The following is a 24,747-nucleotide window of genomic DNA, read 5'->3' on the forward strand; positions in this document are numbered from 1 at the left end:
AATATTTATATTCTTAAAATTGCATGTTATTAGAGATCAGATTAGCTATATATTTTTAAATGTTTACAAACTCATAATTAGACATTGTTGTTTTATTAACTAACATCAGACTTCTGGTCAGGAAAACTTGAGGTTAAAATGACGTAAGTGATTATATTCCCAAAAATTATATACAGTACAAATTGTATGAATCATACCAAAACAGTAAAAAAAGCACCTACCTGACAGGATTGCTGGTTAAAGAAACCCTCAGAGATTCTAGGCAATTAAGAAGTTTCTCATCTGAAATACCAGATCGTAATTCATGAACATATTCTTGTGAAGACAGAGTGCATTCATGTTTGCTGTTTTTCAGCCCTCCCTATTAAAAGAAAAAGATATTATTTTAGACAAACAACAGGTTTTTTTTTAACTTTTAAAATACAATAATGCATTGAATATGCAAATATTTTACTGTATAAAAATGTGTACAGAGTGCCAGGTGCTTAAAAACTTTTGGTCATAAAACTCACGTGGTAAAATCATGTTGTATATATCTCAACACTCTCCTCAGCCTCATTTAAAGGAAAATTACACTGATGGTACTCATAACCTGAACAGAATATGGACTTAAGTAGCATAAAGTATCACTGACAGGGACGCTTAAATTTACAATCCAGGCACTAGGATTAACATTAGCTGGTCCTCCTTAACCCACAGGATGAACATTTAGCAGTCATCTTATTAATTTTCCTAGTTATTTATATTCTATTCTACAAAATACAGTGGAGAAAATGTAAGGCAAAACATTATACATAACCCAAATCTACTGAAATATGTCAGAATATCACCCTATCTGAAAACCAAATGAAAATGTTTATTAAAATGCAAAACAATATAGTCTCCAATTAGCATGTTAGTTAACAAATTAGTATAGAGCATTCACCAATTCCTAACTATTCCTTCCTAACTATGTTAATCCCATGCTGTAGCAATCTTAAAAAGCCATTAAATGCATTCATATGATAGCGACTAGTTTTTAGCTTAATTTCCAATATTCATGGGGTTATTTCTAGAACTCATTATCTCATCACAGCTCCTTAGCTTCATCACCTTGCCATAACTATGTAAGTAGTTTGCGGAAAAGGCTGGAAGGAATACATCATCAACACTTTCATTGTACTAATAACTCATAGTTTCACATTCCAGATCTACAGAATCATAACTGCCTCTTTCCTGTATTACAAATGTATCCCCCTGAATTAAAACGCTAGCTTGAGTCCCATTTTGTAAATTCATATGAATTACACTCAGTTTCTGCTAAGTATCTAAGCTAGAAGAAGGAAAGCAATTTTTTTCCGATTTGATAGAAGTTATATCATTAGAGGATATAGAGTTTAAGAAAAAAAAACAATATGTTAATAATGAGAAATAGATTCCCTGGGGTTTCATACTATTTGGCTTTTTATTGAGAATGCCTCCTGATATAGAAATTGTCAATCATTCTTAATGTCTGAATTTTTTTAAATTCCATTAAACAGTAAATGTTTAAAGTCTGATAAAGTCTTCTGTACAGGAACTCTATTCCCTTATACTACTGTGACACTATCACTACTATAGCACTTAAGACATTGGGGCAGAGGTCATTATGTGTGTCTCTTTCTCTTCCAGACTGGGAACTCCATGTATGCCAAGTATCTAACACAGTGATGGGGTTTAGTGAGCCTCAACAAAAGTGTGCTGTTATTGAATCTGTCCATAACAATTACAGAATAAGGAATACAATTTCATACTTTTTGTACCCATCTATTGTGTAATGGCCACGGACTTGATTTTTCTTGCTTTAGTAGGATATACAGTAAATATTCAGGAAGTCTACTGAATGAATCACCACACAGATGGCACAGTAAGTAAAACGATCATCGTGAAATCATTTCCACATTTCTGTAACTAATTTACCCATCTCTTAAGGCTACATATCCACAAGGAATAAAAAACATTTATAGTATAAAATTTTGCAGATCTGCTGTCACTTTCACTTTCATATGATCCTTAAACTTATTTTCTTAATGGCAAGGCCATACTGACTCCCCTGGAGGCTTATATATAGGGCTTATTCCTGTAAAATGACCTTTGTATTTGCTGTTTTCTCTGCCTGGAAGACTCTTACCTCTGACCTCTCCAGTGCTGGTTCTCATCATTTAAATCTCAGCCCAACAGTCTTATATAAGTTTATCACGTTTAGCACTTGTTTACTGTGTCCTCCTCATTAAAACACAGGTTCCACAAATCAGGAAACTTGCCTATCTTGTTCACTACTGTATCTCCAGATCTTAACACAGTGCCTGGCACACAGTTAAGTACTCAGTATATATTTCTTGTATGAAGGATAGATCTATGAATGGTGAATAACCAAACGGGTGAATGACTGATGAGCTTCAACATGCCAAAGCTTCCAAATTCAGCTTAGTTTCACTTTAGAATATTACAGTCCTGAGACATTCCATTATAATATATTCAGATATGCTTGTATACAACAGGTAAACTTAGACAGTATATGGTATGCTGAGGATGGCTCAAACTGCCACTGGGTATGAATCATGGGCCTTCACCTACCTTCTAGGTAATCTGTGATCAGACGACTGAACAGATCTCTATAAACCTGTTTCTTCATCCGTGACACAGGGGTAATAAACACTGACCCTTCATATTTATTATGAGGCTTAAGTAAAACAATGCATATCAAGTGCCCCAAACAGGCATTTCGTATGTGTTGTCTCATAGACAGAGTAAGATGCTCAGAAAATGTTAGATACTTTCTTGTACATGGTTGTGTATGAGATATTCTTTATGGAACAACTGGGCCAGTCTGTCACCTTGGGAATCACCCCTCCTCCAAGGCTTAGAAACTGGTTTAAATTATATAATTGAGGGTACTCTACAGTTATAAGGAATGGAAGCAAACAATGTAATGGAGCAAGACAGAAGATATATAACTTTAGAGAACAAATGACTTTTACCAAGCTTAGAAGAACTTCAGGGTTTTAACACAACCTCATATTTGAAAATTATGAAAACATGATAGCATGGAAAGCCAAGACTGGCCGTAAAAGACAGATGTTCTAATGCTCTCATTACATAAATAGAGAATCAAGCTGATTTCCCAAGTTCACGTAATTAGTGAGGTTGCAAGAATAAAACACTAATATTCTGGTCCTTTGGTTACTTATTTATTTATTTATTTATTTATTGCGGTACACGGGCCTCTCACTGTTGTGGCCTCTCCCGTTGTGAAGCACAGGCTCTGGACACGCAGGCTTAGCGTCCATGGCTCACGGGGCCAGCCGCTCCGCGGCATGTGGGATCTTCCTGGACCGCGGCACAAACCCATGTCCCCTGCAGCGGCAGGTGGACTTTCAACCACTGTGCCACCAGGGAAGCCCTACTTCTTTTTTTTTTACTGTATGTTACCTTTCCTCAATATTGAGTAAAAAATTAAAGCAACAAGTATTTAATTCTGAAATCTCTATTACAAAATGTCAAAGTATCTTCAGCAAAATCAATATGGTGCAACATAATATTAAAGAAATCACCTAAAAACAAAACAGTGCAAGAGATTAAACTAATTCTCACTATATTTAATAGGGCTGTAATACAAGAATGGCTTATTATTAACATCCTGTTCTGATAATGAACAAAGGAAACAACTAGATAATGGATGGATAATAATGGAAGTTTTAATTAGCTGCTCTGTATGAGATTAATGAAAATTACCACTGTGCCTATTTGATCTTTAAAAAATAATACAGACAAAGTTTCCAATTAGCATACATCATGCTATTCCAAAGCTGGGTGAACAAAGAGCTTTCATAATTTGAAACCATTCCTTAATTTGAAAATCATTACAATGGAGATACTTGCCAGTGTGACTGTGTTGGTACTATTCTAAAACACTACACAAAGAACCAAAAGAAACTTCGGTCAGTTTAATAATCACAACCACCCTACTCTGATATGAAATGTTAGTATCAAACCAAACATGCTTGAGTTGGTTCAAGATGGTGGAGTAGAGGGCTTCCCTGGTGGCACAGTGGTTGAGAGTCCGCCTGCCGATGCATGGGACACGGGCTCGTGCCATGGTCCGGGAAGATCCCACATGCCGTGGAGCGGCTGGGCCTGTGAGCCATGGCTGCTGAGCCTGCGCATCTGGAGCCTGTGCTCCACAACAGGAGAGGCCACAGCAGTGAGAGGCCCGCGTACTGCAAAAAAAAAAAAAAAAAAAAAGATGGTGGAGTAGAAGGACACGTGCTCTCACTCCCTCTTGCGAGAGCAAGAGAATCACTAATAACTGCTGAACAATCATCGATGGAGCTGGAAGAATCAGACTCCCTGACTTCAGACTATACTACAAAGCTACAGTAATCAAGACAATATGGTACTGGCACAAAAACAGAGATATAGATCAATGGCAGGATATAAAGCCCAGAGAAAAACCCATGCACCTATGGTCAACTAATCTATGACAAAGTAGGCAAGGATATTCAATGGAGAAAAGACAGTCTCTTCAATAAGTGGTGCTGGGAAAACTGGGCAGCTACATGTAAAAGAATGAAATTAGAATACTCCCTAACACCATACACAAAAATAAACTCAAAATGGATTCGAGACCTAAATGTAAGAACGGACACTATAAAACTCTTAAATGAAAACATAGGAAGAACACCCTTTGACATACATCACAGCAAACTCTTTTCTGATCCACCTCCTAGAGTAATGGAAGTAAAAAGAAAACAAATGGGAACTAATGAAACTTAAAAGCTTTTGAAAACTAAGGACACTACAAACAAGACGAACAGATAACCCTCAGAATGGGTGAAGATATTTGCAAATGAATCAACAGACAAAGGATTAATCTCCAAAATATATAAACAGCTCATGCAGCTCAATATTAAAAAAACAAACAACCCAATCCAATAATGGGCAGGGGAGTTAAATAGTCATTTCTCCAAAGAAGACATACAGATGGTCAAGAAGCAAATGAAAAGCTGCTCAACATCATTAATTATTAGAGAAATGCAAATCAAAACTACAATGAGGTATCACCTCACACCAGTTAGAATGGGCATCAACAGAAAATCTACAAAACAAATGCTGGAGAGGGTGTGGAGAAAAGGGAACCCTCTTGCACTGTTGGTGGGAATGTAAATTGATACAACCACTATGGAGAACAATATGAAGGTTCCTTAAAAAACTAAAAATAGAATTACCATATGACCCAGCAATCCCACTACTGGCATATACCTAGAGAAAACCATAATTCAAAAAGACACATGCACACCAGTGTTCACTGCAACACTATTTACAATAGCCAGGTCATGGAAGCAACCTAAATGCCCATCGAAAGACGAATGGATAAGGAAGATGTGGTACATATAGACAATGGAATATTACTCAGCCATAAAAAGGAACAAAATTGGGTCATTTGTAGAGACGTGGATGAATGTAGAGACTGTCATACAGAGTGAATTAAGTCAGAAAGAGAAACACAAATATCGTAGATTAACACTTATATGTGGAACCTAGAAAAATGGTACAGATAAACCAGTTTTCAGGGCAGAAATTGAGATACAGATGTATGGACACCAAGAAGCAAAAGCGGTGGAGGGGGGTGGTGGTGGTGTGATGAATTGGGAGATTGGGATTGACATATACACACTAATATGTATAGAATGGATAACTAATAAAACCTGCTGTATAAAAAAATAAATAAAATGAAATTCAAAAAAATATTAGTGTCAATAAAAAATTGTTAGTATGGTAAAGGGAAAAGAACAAAGATCTCAAATCAACAACCTAAATTTACAACTAAGGAACTAGAAAAAAATATAGAAAGTTAAACCTACAGCAAGCAGAATAAAGTAAGTAATAAAGATTAGAAAGGAGAGAAGCAAAATAGAAAACAGAATTATCTATTCTTTTCATAGAGATAATCAATGAAATCAAAAGTTGGTTCTTAGAAAAGATAAAAATTTACAAACTTTTAGCTAGAATTACTAAGAAATAAAAGAGAAGACTTAAGCAACTAAAATCAGAAATGGAAATGGGGACATAAAGACTGACCTTACATGAGTAAAAATGATTGTAAGAGAATACTGGGAATAACTGCATGCCAATAAATGGGATAACCTAGATGAAATGGAAAACTCCTAGAAACGTACAAATTACCAAAACTGGCTTAAGAGGTAATAGAAAATCTCAGAAGACCATCAACAAGTAAAAAGATTGCATCAGTAATTTTAAAAAATTCCCAATAAAGTCCCGAACAAGATGGTTTCAATAGTGAATTCTATGAAACTCTAAAGAATTAATACCAATTCTTCTCAAACTCCTCCAAGGAATAGAAGAGAAGGGAACACTTCCTCACTCATTCTACAGAGGCAGTATTACATTGATGCCAAATCCAGACAAAGAAATCACAGGAAAGGAGCCTACAGACCAGTATATAAATATAGATATACTAATTCTCGGGCTTCCCTGGTGGCACAGTGGTTGAGAATCCACCTGCTGATGCAGGGTACACGGGTTCATGCCCTGGACCGGGAAGATCCCACATGCCACAGAGTGGCTGGGCCCATGAGCCATGGCCACTGAGCCTGCGCGTCCGGAGACTGTGCTCCACAATGGGAAAGGCCACAACATTGAGAGGCCCGCATACCAAAGAAAAAAAAAATTCTCAACAAAATAGTAGCAAACTGAATTCATCAGCATATTTAATATTTAAGGACTATACACCATGACCAAGTGGGGACTGGTTTTTTTCACTCAGCATAGTTCCTCGGAGATTCATCCCAGTTGTCAAATCGATGACTCTTTCCTTTCCATTGCTGAGCAGTATTCTGTGGCATCGATGTACCAGTTTGTTTAACCATTTATCCATTGAATGACAGTTGTTTCTAATTTTTTTAATTATTATGAACAAAGTTGTTATCAATATTCATGTTCAGTTTTTGTATGTCTTCAAGTTTCTTGGATAAGTGCCCAAGATTGCAATTCCTCAGTCAAAAAAAAAAAAAAAAAAAAAAAAAAAAAAAAAAAAAACACCAAACATGCAATATTCTAAAAAGAATATTTTAAGTTTGCAGTGGAGATACCACTTCTGATTTTAAATTGACTTGGTCTGTGTATGACCTGGTCTGAGTATGACCTGTCATTCTTTAATGTAAATACAGATTTATTTATAAATTGAGGAAAGGCTTCACAGTTCTAGGCTGTAAAAGTGTCTTGCTGCAGGCACTGGGAAAAACTATTGATTGTACAAAGGTCTTTTCAACTACAGTATGCACAAAATAAGGATTACTATCAGGGGTATGATCTTCAAATAGGAAGGACAATATTATTTTCATGAAAACAGTAATGCCATTACTGTTATCGACGATGATTTATAAACCCTAATGTAGTCAGGTTTCTTTGGCTACTTTAATCAAGTGAGTGTGTTATTGTTCACTACAGTTTTCTGCAAAAGCAATGCTATATAAATGGAATCTAAAAAAATGGTACTGATGTACCTAGTGGCAGGGCAGGAATAAAGAGGTAGACATAGAGAAGGGACTTGAGGATACGGCGGGGAAGGGGAAGCTGGGACGAAGTGAGAGAGTAGCACTGACATATATACACTACCAAATGTAAAATGGGTGGCTAGTGGGAAGCTGCTGCATAGCACAGGGAGATCAGCTCCATGCTTTGTGATGACCTAGAGGGGTGGGATAAGGAGGGTGGGAGGGAGGCTCAAGAGGGAGGGGATATGGGGATATATGTATACATATATATATGTTATACATATATATATTCACTGTGTTTTAAAGCAGAAACTAACACAACATTGTAAAGCAATTATACTCCAATAAATATAATTTTTTAAAAAAGCAATGTCATAGATTAACAAATTTGGAATTGTATCTACAAAGGTTCACAGTGTGCTTCTGAGAGGCTCCTATACGTTTAAAAGCATAAGAAATTGAAAAGCCAATTTCTCATCATAAGTCCCATGAATTCCAGTAGAAAAAGGAAACAAAAAACAAGTGCCTGACAGAAGTTGATCTACCTGTTTTTTCTAAGAATGATGTATTTGGTGGGTTATACAAAGCTGAATATATTGCTAAACCTTTAGATGGCTTTTCTCCTATTATATAAGAAAAACATCTTGTAAAGGGAAGTTATTGGAGGTAAGTAATTAATTTCCCCAAAATAGAAAAGATACTTTAAAATAAATATATTAATTATAACGTTTCAAATAATTTTATATTCAATTTGCACTGAAAAGTAATTTAATTGCATGAAAAATATAGTATAAACTATATTAATATTATCAACTCAAAGTCTGTAAGATAAAAACCTATACAGAACAGTAGTATCCTGAGATAAATTCATATATTGTCATTTCCCATTGCAGGACACATAGTTTATAATCAAGACCCTTTTCAGAGGCCAAAAGTAATACTCAGAATAAGAGAACATATCCTTATATCACGTGGAATAACATTCATATTACAGAGGTCCCAGAAGGAGAAGAAACAAGGGGCCATAAAAATTATTTGAGGAAATAATGATTAAAACCTTTCTGAATCTGTGGAAGGAAACAGATATCCAGGTCCAGGAAGCCCAGAGAATTCCAAATAATATGAATGTGAAGAGAAAACACACTGAGATGCATTATAATTAAAGTGGTAAAAGTAAAGGATAAAGAGAGAATCTTAAAAGGGGAAAGAGAAAAGCAATTTATTACATACAAAGGAAACTCCATAACGCTATCAGCAGATTTTTTGCAGAAACTTACAGGCCAAAAGGGAGTGGCAAGATATATTAATAATGCTGAAAGAAAAAAACTGCAAACCAAGAATTCTCTACACAACAAGGTAATCATTCACAATTGAAGGAGAAGTTAAGAGGTTTCCAGATAAGCAAAAGCAAAAGGAATTCATCACCACTAAACCAGCCTTACAAGAAATGTTAAAGGGACTTTGGTAAGCTAAAAAGGAAAGGAACTAATTAATAATAAGAAAACATAAATAGGTAAAAATCTCACTGGAAAACATGAATAAATAATAAGGGTAGTGGAGCAACCACTTATAAAGCAAGTATGAAGGGTAAAAGACGTAAAACTATTTTAAAAACCAGTAATTAGGTTAAGGGATGTATGAAATAAAAAGATGTAAATTGTGTCAGTAAAAACATAAAATATGAGCGGGGTAAAAATATAAAGTTTTGGAATGTGTTCCAAATTAAGTTACTATTAACTTAAAAGAGTATGTTATACACTTAGGATGTCATATGTGAACCTCACAGTAACCACACACACAGAAAAAAATTATAGTAAATACAAAAAAGAAAATGAGAAAGGAATCTAAACATAATAATCAAACCACAAGGGAAGAGAAAGAGAGAGAATTAACAGAGAACTACAAAAACTGCCAGAAAACAACTAACAAACTAACAAAATTACAATAATTATATAGCTATCAATAATTACTCTAAATGGAATAAATGCTCTAATCAAAAGACATAGCATAGCTGAATAGATTTTTTTTTTTTAAAAAAGACCTTTCTATATGCTGCCTACAAGAGACCCACATCAAACCTAACGAAACTCACAGACTGAAAATGAGGGGATGGAAAAAGATATACAAGGCAAATGGAAATAAAAAGGTAGCTTGGGTAGCAATACTTATATCAGACAAAATAGAGTTTAAAACAATGACTGTAACAAAAGTCAAAGAAGGCATTACATAATAACAAAAGAGTCAATCCAACAAGAAGATATAACATTTATAAACATTTATGCACCAGACAAAGAAGAACCTAAATATACAAAGCAAATATTAACAGAGATAAGGAAAGAAAGAGACAACAATACAATAAGAGCGCAGGACTTTAATACCCCTACCCTCCTTACATCAATGGATAGATCATCCAGATAGAAAATCAGTAAGGAAACATTAGCCTTAAACAACACATTAGATAAGATGAACTTAATATATATACAGAACACTGCATCTAAAAACAGCAAAATACACATTGTTTTCAAGTGCACATGGAACATTCTCCAGTTTAGATCATATGTAAGGTAACAAAACAAGTCTCAATAAATTTAAGAAGACTGAAATCATATCAAGCCTCTTTTGCGACCACAAGTGTATAAAATTAGAAATCAATCGCAAGCAAAAAAACTGGAAAATAAAACAAATGTGTGGAGACTAAACAGTGTGCTATTAAACAACCAATGGGTCAATGAAGAAAGCAAAAATAACTTGAAACAAATAAAAATGCAAACAGAACATTCCAAAATCTTTGGGACACAGGAAAAGCAGTTCTAAGAGTAAAACTCAGAAATACAGGCCTATCCCAAGAAACAAACAAACAAATATAACTTTACATTTAAAGGAGCTAGAAGAATTAGAAGAAAATAAACCCAAAGTTGGTAGAAGGAAGGAAATACTAAAGATCAAAGAGGAAATAAATAAAATAGAAACTAAAATTTTTAAAAGATCAATAAAACGAAGAGCTGGTTCTCTGAAAACATAAACAAAATTGATACACCTTTAGTCAGACTCATCAAGAAAAAAAACAGAGGGGGCCCAAATATATAAAATCAGAAATGAAAGAGAAGATACAAGTAACACCACAAAAATACAAGGATCATAAGAGATTACTACAAACAATTATATGCCAACAAATTAAACAAAATAAATGGATAAATTCCTAGAAACACACCACCTTCCCAGACTCAATCATGAAGAAATAGAAAATCTGAACAGATGGATTACTAGTATAAATGGAATATTACTCAGCTATAAAAAGAATGAACTCTTGCCACTGCGACAAAATGGTTGGTCCTACAGGACATTACGCTAAGTGAAACAAGTCAGACAGAGAAAGAAAAATACTGTATGATTTTGCTTGTATGTGGAAACTAAAAAACAAAACAAACAAACATACAAAACAAAATAGAAATAGACTCATGGATACAAAAAGCAAAGTGGTAGTTGTCATGTGGGGGTGGGTAGGAGACGTGCAAAATAGGTGAAGGGGATTAAGAGGTACAATGTAAAAGCATCATCATTCTTCAGATTATACATACCATTTGTCTCAAAAGAATTTGACTAAGTTTATTTAAGTTTAATTAGCTAAAATGTTTTAAGTGTAAGGTTTTCTATGAGAAAACATTTATTGTTTACTTATTGAAGCTTCTACATAATAAATACAAGATTAAGCATTTTACCCCCAAATTATAGAATCTAAAACCATCATAGAATGAATACTTAAATAATTCTTTCAGCACATGTACTATTAGAAATGTCAAGTACACAAGGAAACCCGAAACATATATTTAAATTCTGTGGCTCTATTGTTATTTCTTTTGTTGTGAAACACATAACTTATGGAGTATGGAAGAAAATACTTCATAATAACACCAAATAATTACTCAGTTAAACACACAATAAATTTTAATTTTTATCATTGATTGAAACAAAAGGGTGATATTTTAATAAGTAGAATGTTGATCCCCAAACACTAAACTTCATTTCTTGTAAAACAACAGCCTTATCTGATCAAGACACTCTTAGAGACATTAACAATGAGAAGCTAAACCACCATTAAATGATTTCTTAGAGAAAGTTAATTTAAATATTTAATGATATTCAAAATTAGTCAATCTGTATAATTAGCAATCAGTCTGACATGTTTCTTTTTCATATCAAACACAATAAACATGTGGTCTACTCCATACTTAAAATCTATCCAGGGACTTCCCTGGCGGCGCTGTGGTCAAGAATCCACCTGCCAATGCAGGGGACATGGGTTCGAGCCCTGGTCCGGGAAGATCCCACATGCCGCGGAGCAACTAAGCCCATGCGCCACAACTACTGAGCCTGCACTGTAGAGCCCACAAGCTACAACTACTGAGCCCATGTGCAACAACTACTGAAGACCACACACCCTAGAGCCCACGTACACAACTACTGAGCCTATGCCCCGCAAGTACTGAAGCCCATGCTCTGCAACAAGAGAAGTCACTGCACTGAGAAGCCCACGCACTGCAACAAAGAGTAGCCCCTGCTCTCCACAACTAGAGAAAGCCTGCACACAGCAATGAAGACCCAACACAGCCAAAAGAAAAAAATTGAAAATCTATCCATACTTGCCTTTTAAAACTAGTATTTAGCAATTATAATGAACAACGTGCATGTGAGTGAATGGACACCCAGTAAATCTTTAAAACTGTAAAGTGTGTGCCTACTAGCCTTTTTTATGAGACCTTATCACCACCCACTGTACTTGATTAAGAGAAAGCTTAAGCATTATGTTTATCTTTTATTTGACAGAGGCCCTAGAGACATATCAGATAATGAAATGTAAACAGATAGAAAGTAACCCAGGGGCTTCTTAACCCTGGGTCCCAATTCAGGGAGTATGCAAACTTGGAAGGGGAAAAATGCCATCTTTATTTTCAGTAACTGCTGATTTGAATTTAGCATCTCTCAATTAAGAACGTAGGCAACAGACCACAGTGTATAAGCAGCACCTACCACTTGGTCACTGTGACTAATAGAAGTCACAGATATTTTCCTATCACACCACACACCACATTTGTGGTGGTATATTAAAATATCAGGGGCGGGCTTCCCTGGTGGCGCAGTGGTTGGGAATCCGCCTGCCGATGCAGGAGACACGGGTTCGTGCCCTGGTCCGGGAGGATCCCACATGCCGCGGAGCAACTAAGCCCGTGAGCCATGGCCGCTGAGCCTGTGCGTCCGGAGCCTGTGCTCCGCAACGGGAGAGGCCACAACAGTGAGAGGCCCGCATACCGCAAAAAAAAAAAAAAAAAAAAAAAAAAAAAAAAAAAATATCAGGGGCTTCCCTGGTGGAGCAGTTGTTCAGAATCTGCCTGCCAATGCAGGGGACACGGGTTCAAGCCCTGATCCGGGAAGATCCCACATGCCGTGCGGAGCAACTAAGCCCGTATGCCGCAACTACTGAGCCTGCGCTCTAGAGCCCTTGAGCCACAACTACTAAGCCCGTGTGCCACAACTGCAGAAGCAAGCCCACGCACTTAGAGCCTGTGCTCCACAACAGAAGCCACCGCAATGAGAAGTCCTTGCACCGCAACGAAGAGTAGCCCCCGCTCACCACAACTAAAGAAAGCCCATGCACAGCAACAAAGATCCAACGCAGCCAAAAATAATTAATATTTTTTTAAAAAGTAAAATATAATCATTTCTTAAAAATTCCACTAGTTATACGAGCTGCCACTTTGTCTTGTTATTTAACAAATCTTGTAAAGAAGCCCATTACTGTCTTGATTTTTTAATTAAACTTTCTATTTTGAGATAATTGTAAATATGCACCCAGTTATAAGAGAAATGCAGAGAAACCCTTGTTTTCACCCAGTGGTAATGTCTTGTAAAACTATATTACAATATCACATCTGGGATACTGACATTGAGAAAACCCACCTATCCTAATGAGAGTTCCTTAGTTTTACTTGCACTTATTTGTGTGTGTGTGTGTGTGTGTGTGTGTGTGTGTATTTAAGTTCTTGGCAATTTGATCACCTGTAGATTCTTGTATCCAACCACCAAAATCAAGATACAGAACACTCCCACCGCCACAAGGATGCTTCATGTTACCTTTCACAACCACACTCAAATCCCTCCCACAACCCTCCACCCCTGGCAACCACTAATCTATTCGCCATTTCTATAATTTTGTCAATGTCATATAAAGGCAATCATATAATAGTAACCTTTTGGCATGGGCTTTTTCACTCAGCATAATGCCCTGGAGATTCATACAAATAATTGCACATATCAATAGTTTGTTCCTGTTTATTGCCGAGTAGTAGCCCATGGTATGGATATACTACAATTATTTAGCCATTCACCCGTTGAGGACATTTGGGTTGATTCCATTTTTTGTCAGTTATGAACAAAACCACTATAAACATCTATCCTCAGGTTTTTGTGCAAACATAAGTTTCTATTTCTCTGGAATGTGTCATAAGTTTAAAAAATAGTTCAATAAGTATGTTTTAATATAATTAGTTTCCTTGTTAATCCCATGTAGTTTGTGCTTTATGTTTAAAAACATGATTCTGAGAAGGTGCCCATAGGTTCACCAGACTGCCAAAGGGGCTCATGGTACAAAACAAGCTAAGAACCCGTAGAGGCGTCTGTTTTCTCTATTTTGGACTGGCACTATATTCACTCTATCCTCTGTCCTATGAAGGGAGAAAAAACACGCTACCCTTTCAAATAGAGAAAGCTCACCTATGCAAAAGACAACAAGAAAATGGACAGAATTTGACCAATCATAATGTCCAATAGGATAACCAGTCTATTTGGCATAGCCAGTTTCTTCACGTACCATTTAAAGATAAGAACAATAGAGAAAGCTTCATCAGCATTTGTTATGTTGGGCAAAGACTATAAGGATATTTAAGAATAAGATATTTAGATATTTAAGATATTCAGAAAACAAATTTATAGTTACCAAAGAGGAAAGTGGAAGGGATGAATTGGCAATTTGGGATTAACAGATACACATTATTATATATAAAATAGATAAACAACAAGGACCTACTACTGTATAGCACAAGGAACTATATTTGATATCTTATAACATAATGGAAAAGAATCTGAAAAAGGAGATAGATAGACAAATAGACAGAACTGAATCACTTTGCTATATACCTGAAACACTGTAAACCAACTATACTTCAATTAAAATTTTTTTAATTAAAAAAGATATTTAAGTATAATGTTTTCCCTCCCTGCTTTACCATTTTTAGACCTAATTCTAAGAGTAACTTTAAACACTGTAACAAAGCCAGTTTAATAATACTTTTGCAGATTATAAATGTTTCCTATAGCCCAGATAGAAACTACATCTTAAGGAGGTAATGAAGCTATAAATCGTAAATGAAATAAAGAAAAATTCCTTACACAAAACAAAAAATTTCGCTATTATTTTTAGACCCCTAGCCTTGTAAACATTTTGCTAAGTTCTATGAGCCAAAATGAACACACTGAATTTTATTCAGTTCCTTGCCTACCTTTATCAACGGTGCATCAATAGTAAAATATCCAAAGCATAGAAAAACAAAGTAAAAGATCTATGACTGATTGACATGTAAATAAATGGATGTGTGTCATCGGCACTGAATGAGATTCATAGATTTAGGCATCAAAAAGTCCTTACATTTCTATAGCACAAACAGCTTTCAGAACTTTTCCTATATACTCTTGCATCTGAATCTAACACCAGGGGAAGATACTGCTAAAACCATTTTTCTTTTCTGCAGCTGTGAAAATTGAGCCATGGAGAAGTCACGACTTGCCTGAGACTGTCTAACTCGAAAATAATTGTCAGAAACCAGCCAGAATCTAAAATAGAGAGTTCCTTTTGGAAGACAGGGCAGAACTATTTTCAAGGGAGTACAATTTGCTTTCGATGTCGGATTATAACAAAAAGAGGAAAGGTGGGCAAAAGTTTCAGAAATATTCCTTACCCTCAAAAGCTGTGTGAATTTAGTCAAGTTATTACTTGACCTCCTGGGCCTCAGGTTCCTTATCTGCAAAAGTGGGAATAATATTGTATCTACCTTCAGAGTTGTTATAAGGATGAAATAAGAATCCAGGTAAAATAGAATAATGCCTGGTATATAATAAGTACTCAATTAATGTTTGCTGCCATTATATATTATTTTATCATTAATCTAATGAGAAATGTCTTTTAAAATTGCCTAATGAAAGAAATACTGGTAGTATGAAATTAGTAGTTTCTGGTTACCTTGCTCAGGTGATGCTGAGTTGGGCTGCTTATCCTTCTGAAATGCTCAGGAAACAATTTCTACCTTAGGCAGATAAGGTGATTATCTTCAAACTGTATTGTGAGGGCCCACAGAATTCCTTAAGTTGTTTTCGGGGCTGCTTTGGGGGCTGAAGAGGGGATATGTACAGAGGAAGGCTCATTGGGGGAGTGTCCATATCTTCTCTCCCCCAAGAATAAGGACATTTGCATGTTTATCTGCTTTATATATTCCTATTCCACATGTGATTTCTTATGGATAAGCAGCTTTGATGTTAAATAAAGTTGAAACTCACTGAGCTGGATGATCTTGAAGGTGCTGCCCTTTTGAATCTACGACTCAGAATATGCCTCCATTGTGTACTAAAGCACAAGCTTTTCTTTTTTAAATATAAAATTTTAATTGACTGCCATATTCTCTGCACACACACATGATTAGTTAGGTTTTCAGTTTCTTCACAAAATAATCTATCTCTTTTGCATACGGTGTCTTTTTCATATTAGAATAGTTCCACTCAACATTTATTGAGTTCCCATGAGGTTCCAGGAACTGGGAGTACAGATACAAGCCAAGACATACCCTTGCCATCAAAGAGCTTACACTTTGGGTGAGGGTGAGGGGCAATAAGCAGACTTTTTTTTTTTTTTTTGGCTGTGTTGGGTCTTCGTTGCTGTGCGAGGGCTTTCTCCAGTTGCGGCGAGCTGGGGGCCACTCTTCATTGCAGTGCGCAGGCCTCTCACTGTCACGGCCTCTCTTGTTGCGGAGCACAGGCTCCAGATGCGCAGGCTCAGTAGTTGTGGCTCACAGGCCCAGCTGCTCCACGGCATGTGGGATCCTCCCAGACCAGGGCTCGAACCCGTGTCCCCTGCATTGGCAGGCGGATTCTCAACCACTGCGCCACCAGGGAAGCCCCAGACTTATTAAACAATGTGGTAAGTGCCGTGACAGAAGTAGATATGGGGAGGTACGGGAATTTGAAGGAGAGATGGTCTGATTTTATTTGGGGGAAGATGGTCAGGCAAGCTGTAAAAGGTGAGTACATGTTCACCCAAGGCAGATAAAGTTATTTTAGTTTGAAGTTAGAATAAACACTGAGGCACAATGTTTGCCAACTTGCTAGTAGATCATTAAAACTGGAGCTCAGGGGTAATGTTTCTCAAACTGGGATCCGCAAACATATTCCTAATGGCCTCTGACTTGTGTAAGAACTTAAAATTCTGCAGTTTCATTTCATCAGATAATGTGATAAAACTCTGCATTAACTGGATTATCGGGATAACCATGTTACCCCCAAGTCCTGCCACCACAAGTCCTCAGCATCCACATTTGCATGTAGGATCACACTGTTACAGGGAAAGATGACTTTCATTATCTCAGACTAATGAGAATAGAGATGCTCTCAGTATGAAAACAATGTATTTGTACCAAATAAAAAGCAAATGACATTGCAGCTTGCTAGACTAATCAAAATTTAACCACAGATGGAGTAAACGGATGGTACAATTGGGTCATCCTATGGCACTCTAGTCACAGAGAATGAAAAAAATGCCTTCCTGTACTGTAGTATCTTCACATTGTAAATAGCAATTTAGGTTCAGAACATCATTTATCACTTAGAATAATGTTAAATTTTATTGTTTTTTGTATTTTTCTTTAACACGTATATTTGTTTTATAAAGTGTGTAAGACTTATTGGCAGAGTGTAGACCTTATTCTGTGTTGGCACACATTTAAACAGTTTAATTAAAATATTTTAAGTCGGGCTTCCCTGGTGGCGCAGTGGTTGAGAGTCCGCCTGCTGATGCAGAGGACACGGGGTCGTGCCTGGGTCCGAGAAGATCCCACGTGCCTCGGAGTGGCTGGGCCCGTGAGCCATGGCCGCTGAGCCTGCGCGTCCGGAGCCTGTGCTCCGCAACGGGAGAGGCCACAACAGTGAGAGGCCCACGTACCAAAAAAAAAAAAAAAATATATATATATATATATATAGATAGATAGATATAGATATAGATATAGATATTTTAAGTCAACACTGGGATCTTTGAGAAGCCTTTTCCTTTAAAAGGGGGCTATATCTTGGTCAAATCCGAGAAACTGCCATAGGTGAGAGAAAAGCACGGGAAGGATTTAGGCTGTGGAATGACAAATGTATCTGTATTGTAAATGATGGCTTGAGCTGGGCAGTGTGTAGAAAAGCAGTTGGGGGAGAGAGTGGAGCAGTAGATTTGTTTAGGGAAGAATATGATGAAGTGATAGCTATAAACATTGCAGTTAAAAAGACAAGACTGGATTAGAGGGTTGTTTAGGACCTAGACTTACTTCACCTAGTTAAGTGAATGGGGATGCCGGGCCAGGTAAGATGGACGAATTAACATGCTTCCCAGATTTAGGCAGCCCCTCTGAGCTAAGTGATAATGTTATCTGCATTTTTACAGATCAAGAAACTTAGGTTTCAGGAACTTGGACAAGGTCACATTACTAGTAAGAACCTGAATTTGATCCCAAATCCTGACTCTGAGGCCTGCGTGCTTAAACATGGAACAACACTGCCTCCATATTAGTAGTGAAAAAGTTTGGTTCAAGATTCCCACAGAAAATATAGAAAGTGAGAAAACAAGGTCAAGTAAGAAAATCTGATTAGTGCTTACATTTAGAAACAAACAGCAAGAAGTACAGAACAGAACCTTTTATAAATCGACAAGAATATGTGAAAGGGAGGGGAACTTTTAATTTGCACATATGCAGTTGAATACTCAATTTTCCCCTTTTGTGATCTGGTCTCTAAGAAAACGATTGCAACATTAAAAACGACAATTTATTTACAATAAAATCAGCTACTCCATAAATGTTCAGTTTAATTAAAGAAACTGATGTCTTTGGGATCAAATAGTATTTTAGGAGGACAGTCTTCTGATTAGTGTTTAAAAGAGGAATGATTTGTTTAGGTTTGTATACGTAAACTCTTAAGAATACCTGGAAACTGATCTTTTTTGGTTTCATTTCAAAAGACTGATTTTACCTAACAAAGTTAAACATTTGTTTGTATTTTCTACAGTAGTGATGGATTTACAAGTTATTCAAGACACTTGGTGATAAATAATTCATCTCTGCAGCATGAGAACCAATTATAGTTCTCAAATCATATACAATGAATATCACAAAACACTGTTTTTTCAAAGTCCTAGCCTAACTTGAAGGAACACTCTGATAAGAATACCGAGCTAGTACTAGAGCATGTAGTCTTCGTAGAGTTTGTTTTTGTTTTTCTGGGGTTTATTTGCGGTACGCGGGCCTCTCACTGCCGCGCCTCTCCTCTTATGGAGCACAGGCTCCAGACGCGCAGGCTCAGCGGCCATGGCTCACGGGCCCAGCCACTCCGCGGCATGTGGGATCTTCCCGGACCGGGGTACGAACCCGTGTTCCCTGCATCGGCAAGCAGAGTCTCAACCACTGCGCCACCAGGGAAGCCCTGTAGAGTTTTTTATAAAAGCACAATGTTCTGGCTCATAAGCGCTACATAATATATCATGTTAGTTTGAGGTTATGCCAATAGAAGCAGCAGGATCATATTACCCAATATGATGGCATTACTTTCATAGATTACCAACCATCTGTTTCAGCTGGTAGCACTTACCTCTAAAGACCTAAGTTGAGAATTTGATTATAAGAGAACCCACATTCCTGTTTCATCAAAGTAATTATTCTAAAAATAACATTTATTCACGGTCCACCTACAATGTTTTATTATTTTAGTGTGTCATTCACTTCTCAGAGAGAAAATGAATATACTCTAACAACCCAACATATACACACATCTCGAAAAGCCTTCATTTCCTTCTTTTCCTACCCAAAGTAAAACATTGATGTTAAATCTCTTCAATAGTTTAGACAGTCAGTAATGTCTTTCTAAACTTCTTCACAAAATGTCAACCTCTCAAATATATTCAGTGAGGGTTTTGTACATCAAACAATAAAAAGTACACCGCGTGATTTTTTAAAGTGCATGTTTACTCTCCAAACACAGCAATTTACACTACCCAAATCTGACACCAGTCTGAGGGCTCTGCTGCCAATTCTGCATTCCTTTAAACAAAACAAGAGGAGGCAAAACAACACAAAAAAGTCGGCCATATGGAGCTCAGTAGGTTAACGCGCTATTCTGACACTTCCAACTAGTACAACTGAGGGCAAAAGATTTTCAAAAGAAGAGGCTGCTATATGATGGATGTCTTTGAGAAAAAATAAGAAATCATGCAAAAACAAAAAACCTGAAGATTCCTTAGGTTTCTTCAAAAGTTGTGGCATGTTGTTGGCAAGTATTCATATTGTTATACAGATCCACTTAGTTAAAAAACACAGTGAGAGTATTTCTAGAAGGAACAAGACATTCTAAGCACTGAGAGGAATGTCAACGGGTATTAAAGTTCCTGTGGGGCAAGAGATATTCATGTAACATCAGAGACTAATCTCATCTCTAAAAGCATGTATATAGTCACAAAGTGCATTTACATACAAAACCAACCAACACATTATAATTGCTTTACTCCCTTAATATAGTGGGAGGAAACTGACTTTGGAATCATGGAGATTTGGTTTTGAATCCAATATCTGCTACTTAGGAATGTTTAACTGTGTGTAACCATTTTTCTGAGTTTCATTATATATTACAGAATTGCTTTGAAAATTTAAATATAAATAAATGTAAGGTATCCAGCACTATGCCTAACACATAGTTAGGCATGCAATGGATATTTATTGCTTAGCATGATCATCAACATCCAACATCTTGAGTGTACTATGCTCCAGTCACTGTACTAACTCACTCAACATTTATTATCCTAATCCTTGTAAACAATCCTGAAGAGGAATAATTATCCCCAATTCACAAATGAGAAAACTGAAGCTCACAGAAGTTACAAAACTTATCTGAAGTCACACACACAGTTCGTAAGTAGTAGATACAAACTCTGGTCCATTTGAACTCCTTGCTGAGGTCCACAAAGCCCTGTGTAATTTTGCCCCTACCCGTCTCTACAACTTCATCTGATTCCGTCCCATCCCTATCCACTATTTCCCAACCACAGTGGTCTATTATCTGGCACTCAAACACCTCAAGCCCATTCCCACACTAGAGCCTCTACACATGTTCTTCCCTCAGCTTGGAAAGCCCTTTACCTGAATATGTGCATGGTTATCTTCTTGCCATTATTCAAATACCACCTCCTCACACAGGCTTTCTCTGGCCATCCTACATGATGTAACCCACCATCAAAATAGCAACCTAAAAAACTCACATCACTCTTTTAGGGGCTCTTATTACTACTTGGTATATTCTTTATTTATTACTATTTGGCATATTCTTTGTTTATTCATCTGTTGATTACCTGTCCGCCTTCACTGAAATATAAATCCCATGGCAGCAAGGGCTTTGTTTCTCTTCTTTTGGGCTGTATCCCCAATCCATAGCATAGTGCTCAGAACACAGGAGATAATGGATGGATGGATACACAACAAGAGCTTTCAACTACGCTGCTTAAATACACAAAAATATACATACACGTAAACACAGATGTACACCAGATCTGAAAAGTAGATGAGTTACAGGTGATTTTTCATGAGACACAAATTTGATAGAATTTGTGGCATGTTTTCCTAAAATACTGCCTAGTGTATATATATATCCGATACACTCATTAACCTGCAATGAGAACAAACTTCTCACCTTCAGTCAGACTCCCTTACTATTAGAAAGCTATATCTTCTATGACTCCTGGAAACAAATCTCTAGATTCCTGATCTTAGGCAAACCTCCTTTGTGTAAGGATCAAAAAGATCAACTCTCCTTTTTTCATCACACTGGGATCTATAAATCAGTCCATTTGATCTGACCAGTTGACAACCCACATGTGTCATTTTAGATGAGCGGAATGTGGTGCAAGAGGCTGTGCTAGTCTAAGTTGCCAATTAAAACACACCAGTAATACTAAGGAGGCAGTATGCTAAAGAGGGCAACTTACTGGAGTGGAAGTCATGACACTTAGATTTTAAGTCTGGCTCAGCCATCGTTTGCTTTGTGCCATGAGACATACACAGATTCTCCGGGCCAATCTGTTTCTTCCTCTTATGAAAATGAGGGGCTAGAACATGATCTCTAATGTCATGTGCAGCTTGAACATTCCACAGTTCTGGGACAAAATAAGGATTAAAGATATTGCCTGGGGCCTGTGAGAGAGAGTGGCCACTATCAAGACCAAATATGGGGTAGAAGCACACACACCCAAGAGCATAAGTCTCTCCCCAAAAGTGATATTCCATCGAGATCCTGAGCCCCATATGACTTGCCAAATTTTTAATGTATTCTCTGTCCAGAGGTAAACATATTACTTACTCCCGAGTTTACGTACTGCCCCATTATTATTCTCAATAATTCTTTCCTTCATCCAACAGCCACTGTAAGTTTTACTTATTCAGCAGACTTCCCCAAGGGCAGTGACTTTTTTTAATGGTTTACATAATTCTTCAGGAATATATCTATCATTCAATGTGTGATATATATTTTACATTACTAGAACTTTACAACATCCTAGGGTTGAGGGAGGAGGCTTCTTTCCTCCACTATATTTTTTCATTTATTACAGCACACAAATCTGCATGCAGGGTGGAGGGAAGCATTTTTATGAGAAATATCATATATACTAATAAATATATTGATGTAGATATCACAACTAATTTGTGACAATTCAAAAAAATGGTACGTGCCATTACCACTAAATATGGCCCCCCAAATTAAAACCAGTTTGAAACATTACCAACATTCCAAAGCATTCAAAACCAGAGTTTCCCTTGGAATACTGAAAATTGCTACAGACTCACTATCAAACTGGCTAAGTCCCTGAAAGCAAAACTAAAACAACTATTAAAGAGCAAAAGTGCTATTCTTCTCCCAGATAATAATAACTTGTATGGCTTTACACAGAGTATGAGCTCTTGGTGGTCAAAATAGAACCAATCTGAAATATCCTCACCCAGCATAGTTTCCACATTAGAAATGTGAATTTTAAAGAGTGGTAAATGCTTTGAATTCTAGAAAAGTGTGGTACATGTGTGGAACGTTATTTTTATCTAAGATATTATTTCAAAGAACATTTTAGCTCCTACTGCATATTATTTTTCTTGGAAGCAGATGACCTTTATGCATTACTTTTATATCTTATCTCAACCCACAGATTAATTTCCTCATCAAACATTTACTAAGTACCACTATGTACTAGGCACTGGCTATACAAAGATGTCTAAGGCAACATCCCCTGTCCTCAAGGATCTCAAAGTCAGGTTGAATAGCATTTTCTTTACCAGGTGAGTTTTTAATGAAAATTTCTAAATGAGGCTTCTGGATTATTCAATTTGTCACCTAACTCTTCTACTCATCCCAAGATTTCTACTATTTTTAGAAATTACTTATTCTAGATTATAAAAAGGGAGATCAATTCATAGACAGAACTTTGCCAAATTCAGAAAAAAACACTGACTCAAGCAATGAGGATAAAGAAATTCTTTTTCATGCCATTGTTTCATAGACCATTTCTTAAATAAAAATATCATAAACTAGTAAAGCAAAATACTTGTCTACTATTGTTAGACTCACCATATTAACTCATGGTGGGTTTTTTAAAGAATTGATTCTCCTTCTTTCATTTTAATGTAATATATGATAAATACAGAAGAACATATGTAAAATGATGTAAGTTTTAAAGTAGAAACTAACTGTTCATAAACTCAGTGTCACTTTTTGCCACATTTGCGGAAATACAGCAGTCAATCTATACTTTGTATAAGTAACCAATAAAGGCTTTAAGTTAACCAACTAAAGTAGGGATATAAAAGTTGGAAAGTATAAAAATTAACTTCTACTTTCAAATTTTACATTGACCTTAGTTTTTGATCTCTAATGTTAGAATTCTCTTTGAAGAACACATATGTTTTAGAAAAAAAATATTGCATTAATCCTTCTAGCATCCCTGTAAGGTGAGACGTATTATCCCTGTTTTACAGATTGGGCAAGTTCTTTCATCAAATTTAGCCATGATACACAATGAAAAATGGAACTGGGAATAGAACCTAGGACATCTGATTTCTAGTCCAGTGTTCTATCCATTAGTCTTTCTCTCTTATGCCTTTGGCACTTCTCATCGTCCTAAAATACTGTCCAGGATCACCGACTCTTCAAAGTCCTGGCTCAGTTGTCAAAGCCACAAAGATACTGAACTTAGAAAAAAATTAATTGCTTTAGTTTGGGATTTAACAGAGTAGTGCAATATCACAGAATAATAACTCAGCACAAAAAAAGATTCCAAGTATAGAAAAAATATAACAGGTGACTTCTGCCTTCAAAATACATTGTGTAAGATTCAAATGTGTTCGTAAAATAACATACTTTGTTTAAGGGATTCACTTGATAATTCAGTACACACAGCTATACAGAAATTATGCACTTATGGACACAGAATACAATTACAGCACCTAAAACGCCCTGTCCATCCCCCTCCCCCAAAAAACCCCTGCCCATGGGGTGAGATAGAAATTCTTCCACAATGCTGATAGCAAGATGAGGCTTGGCATAATCTTCCTAGAAAGCCATGTGGTAAGAAGAACCAAGAGCCTCAAAAAAAAAGTATGCATTCTCTTTGACTCAGTAATGCTGCTTCTAGGAATCTATCATCAGAAATAATCTGAATTGTAGACCAAGCTTTATGCTCTAAGATATTCCAGACATCATTTTTTTGAAAAGGAAACTTGTAAACACTTTAAGAGATCAAATGTAGGGAAATGAAGAGGTAAACTATGGCATCTACTTAAAATGGAATATTATGCAGCCATTAAAATGTTTTCATGATGGGGAAATATCT

General features: G+C 36.5%; 1 protein-coding gene across 4 annotated transcripts in view; it reads right to left on the reverse strand.

The window, feature by feature from the left end:
- Nucleotides 1–24,747, reverse strand: part of DIAPH2 (diaphanous related formin 2) — an 886,560-nt gene that overhangs the window by 684,221 nt on the left and 177,592 nt on the right. For all 4 annotated transcript variants that reach the window (XM_067024271.1, XM_067024270.1, XM_067024269.1 and 1 more), the window contains one exon: nucleotides 222–361. In XM_067024271.1, coding sequence (XP_066880372.1) covers nucleotides 222–361 — 140 coding nt within the window. The remainder of the gene's footprint in view (nucleotides 1–221; nucleotides 362–24,747) is intronic.

This window comes from Kogia breviceps, chromosome X (genome assembly GCF_026419965.1).
Source record: "Kogia breviceps isolate mKogBre1 chromosome X, mKogBre1 haplotype 1, whole genome shotgun sequence".
In the NCBI taxonomy this organism is placed as follows: domain Eukaryota; kingdom Metazoa; phylum Chordata; class Mammalia; order Artiodactyla; family Physeteridae; genus Kogia; species Kogia breviceps.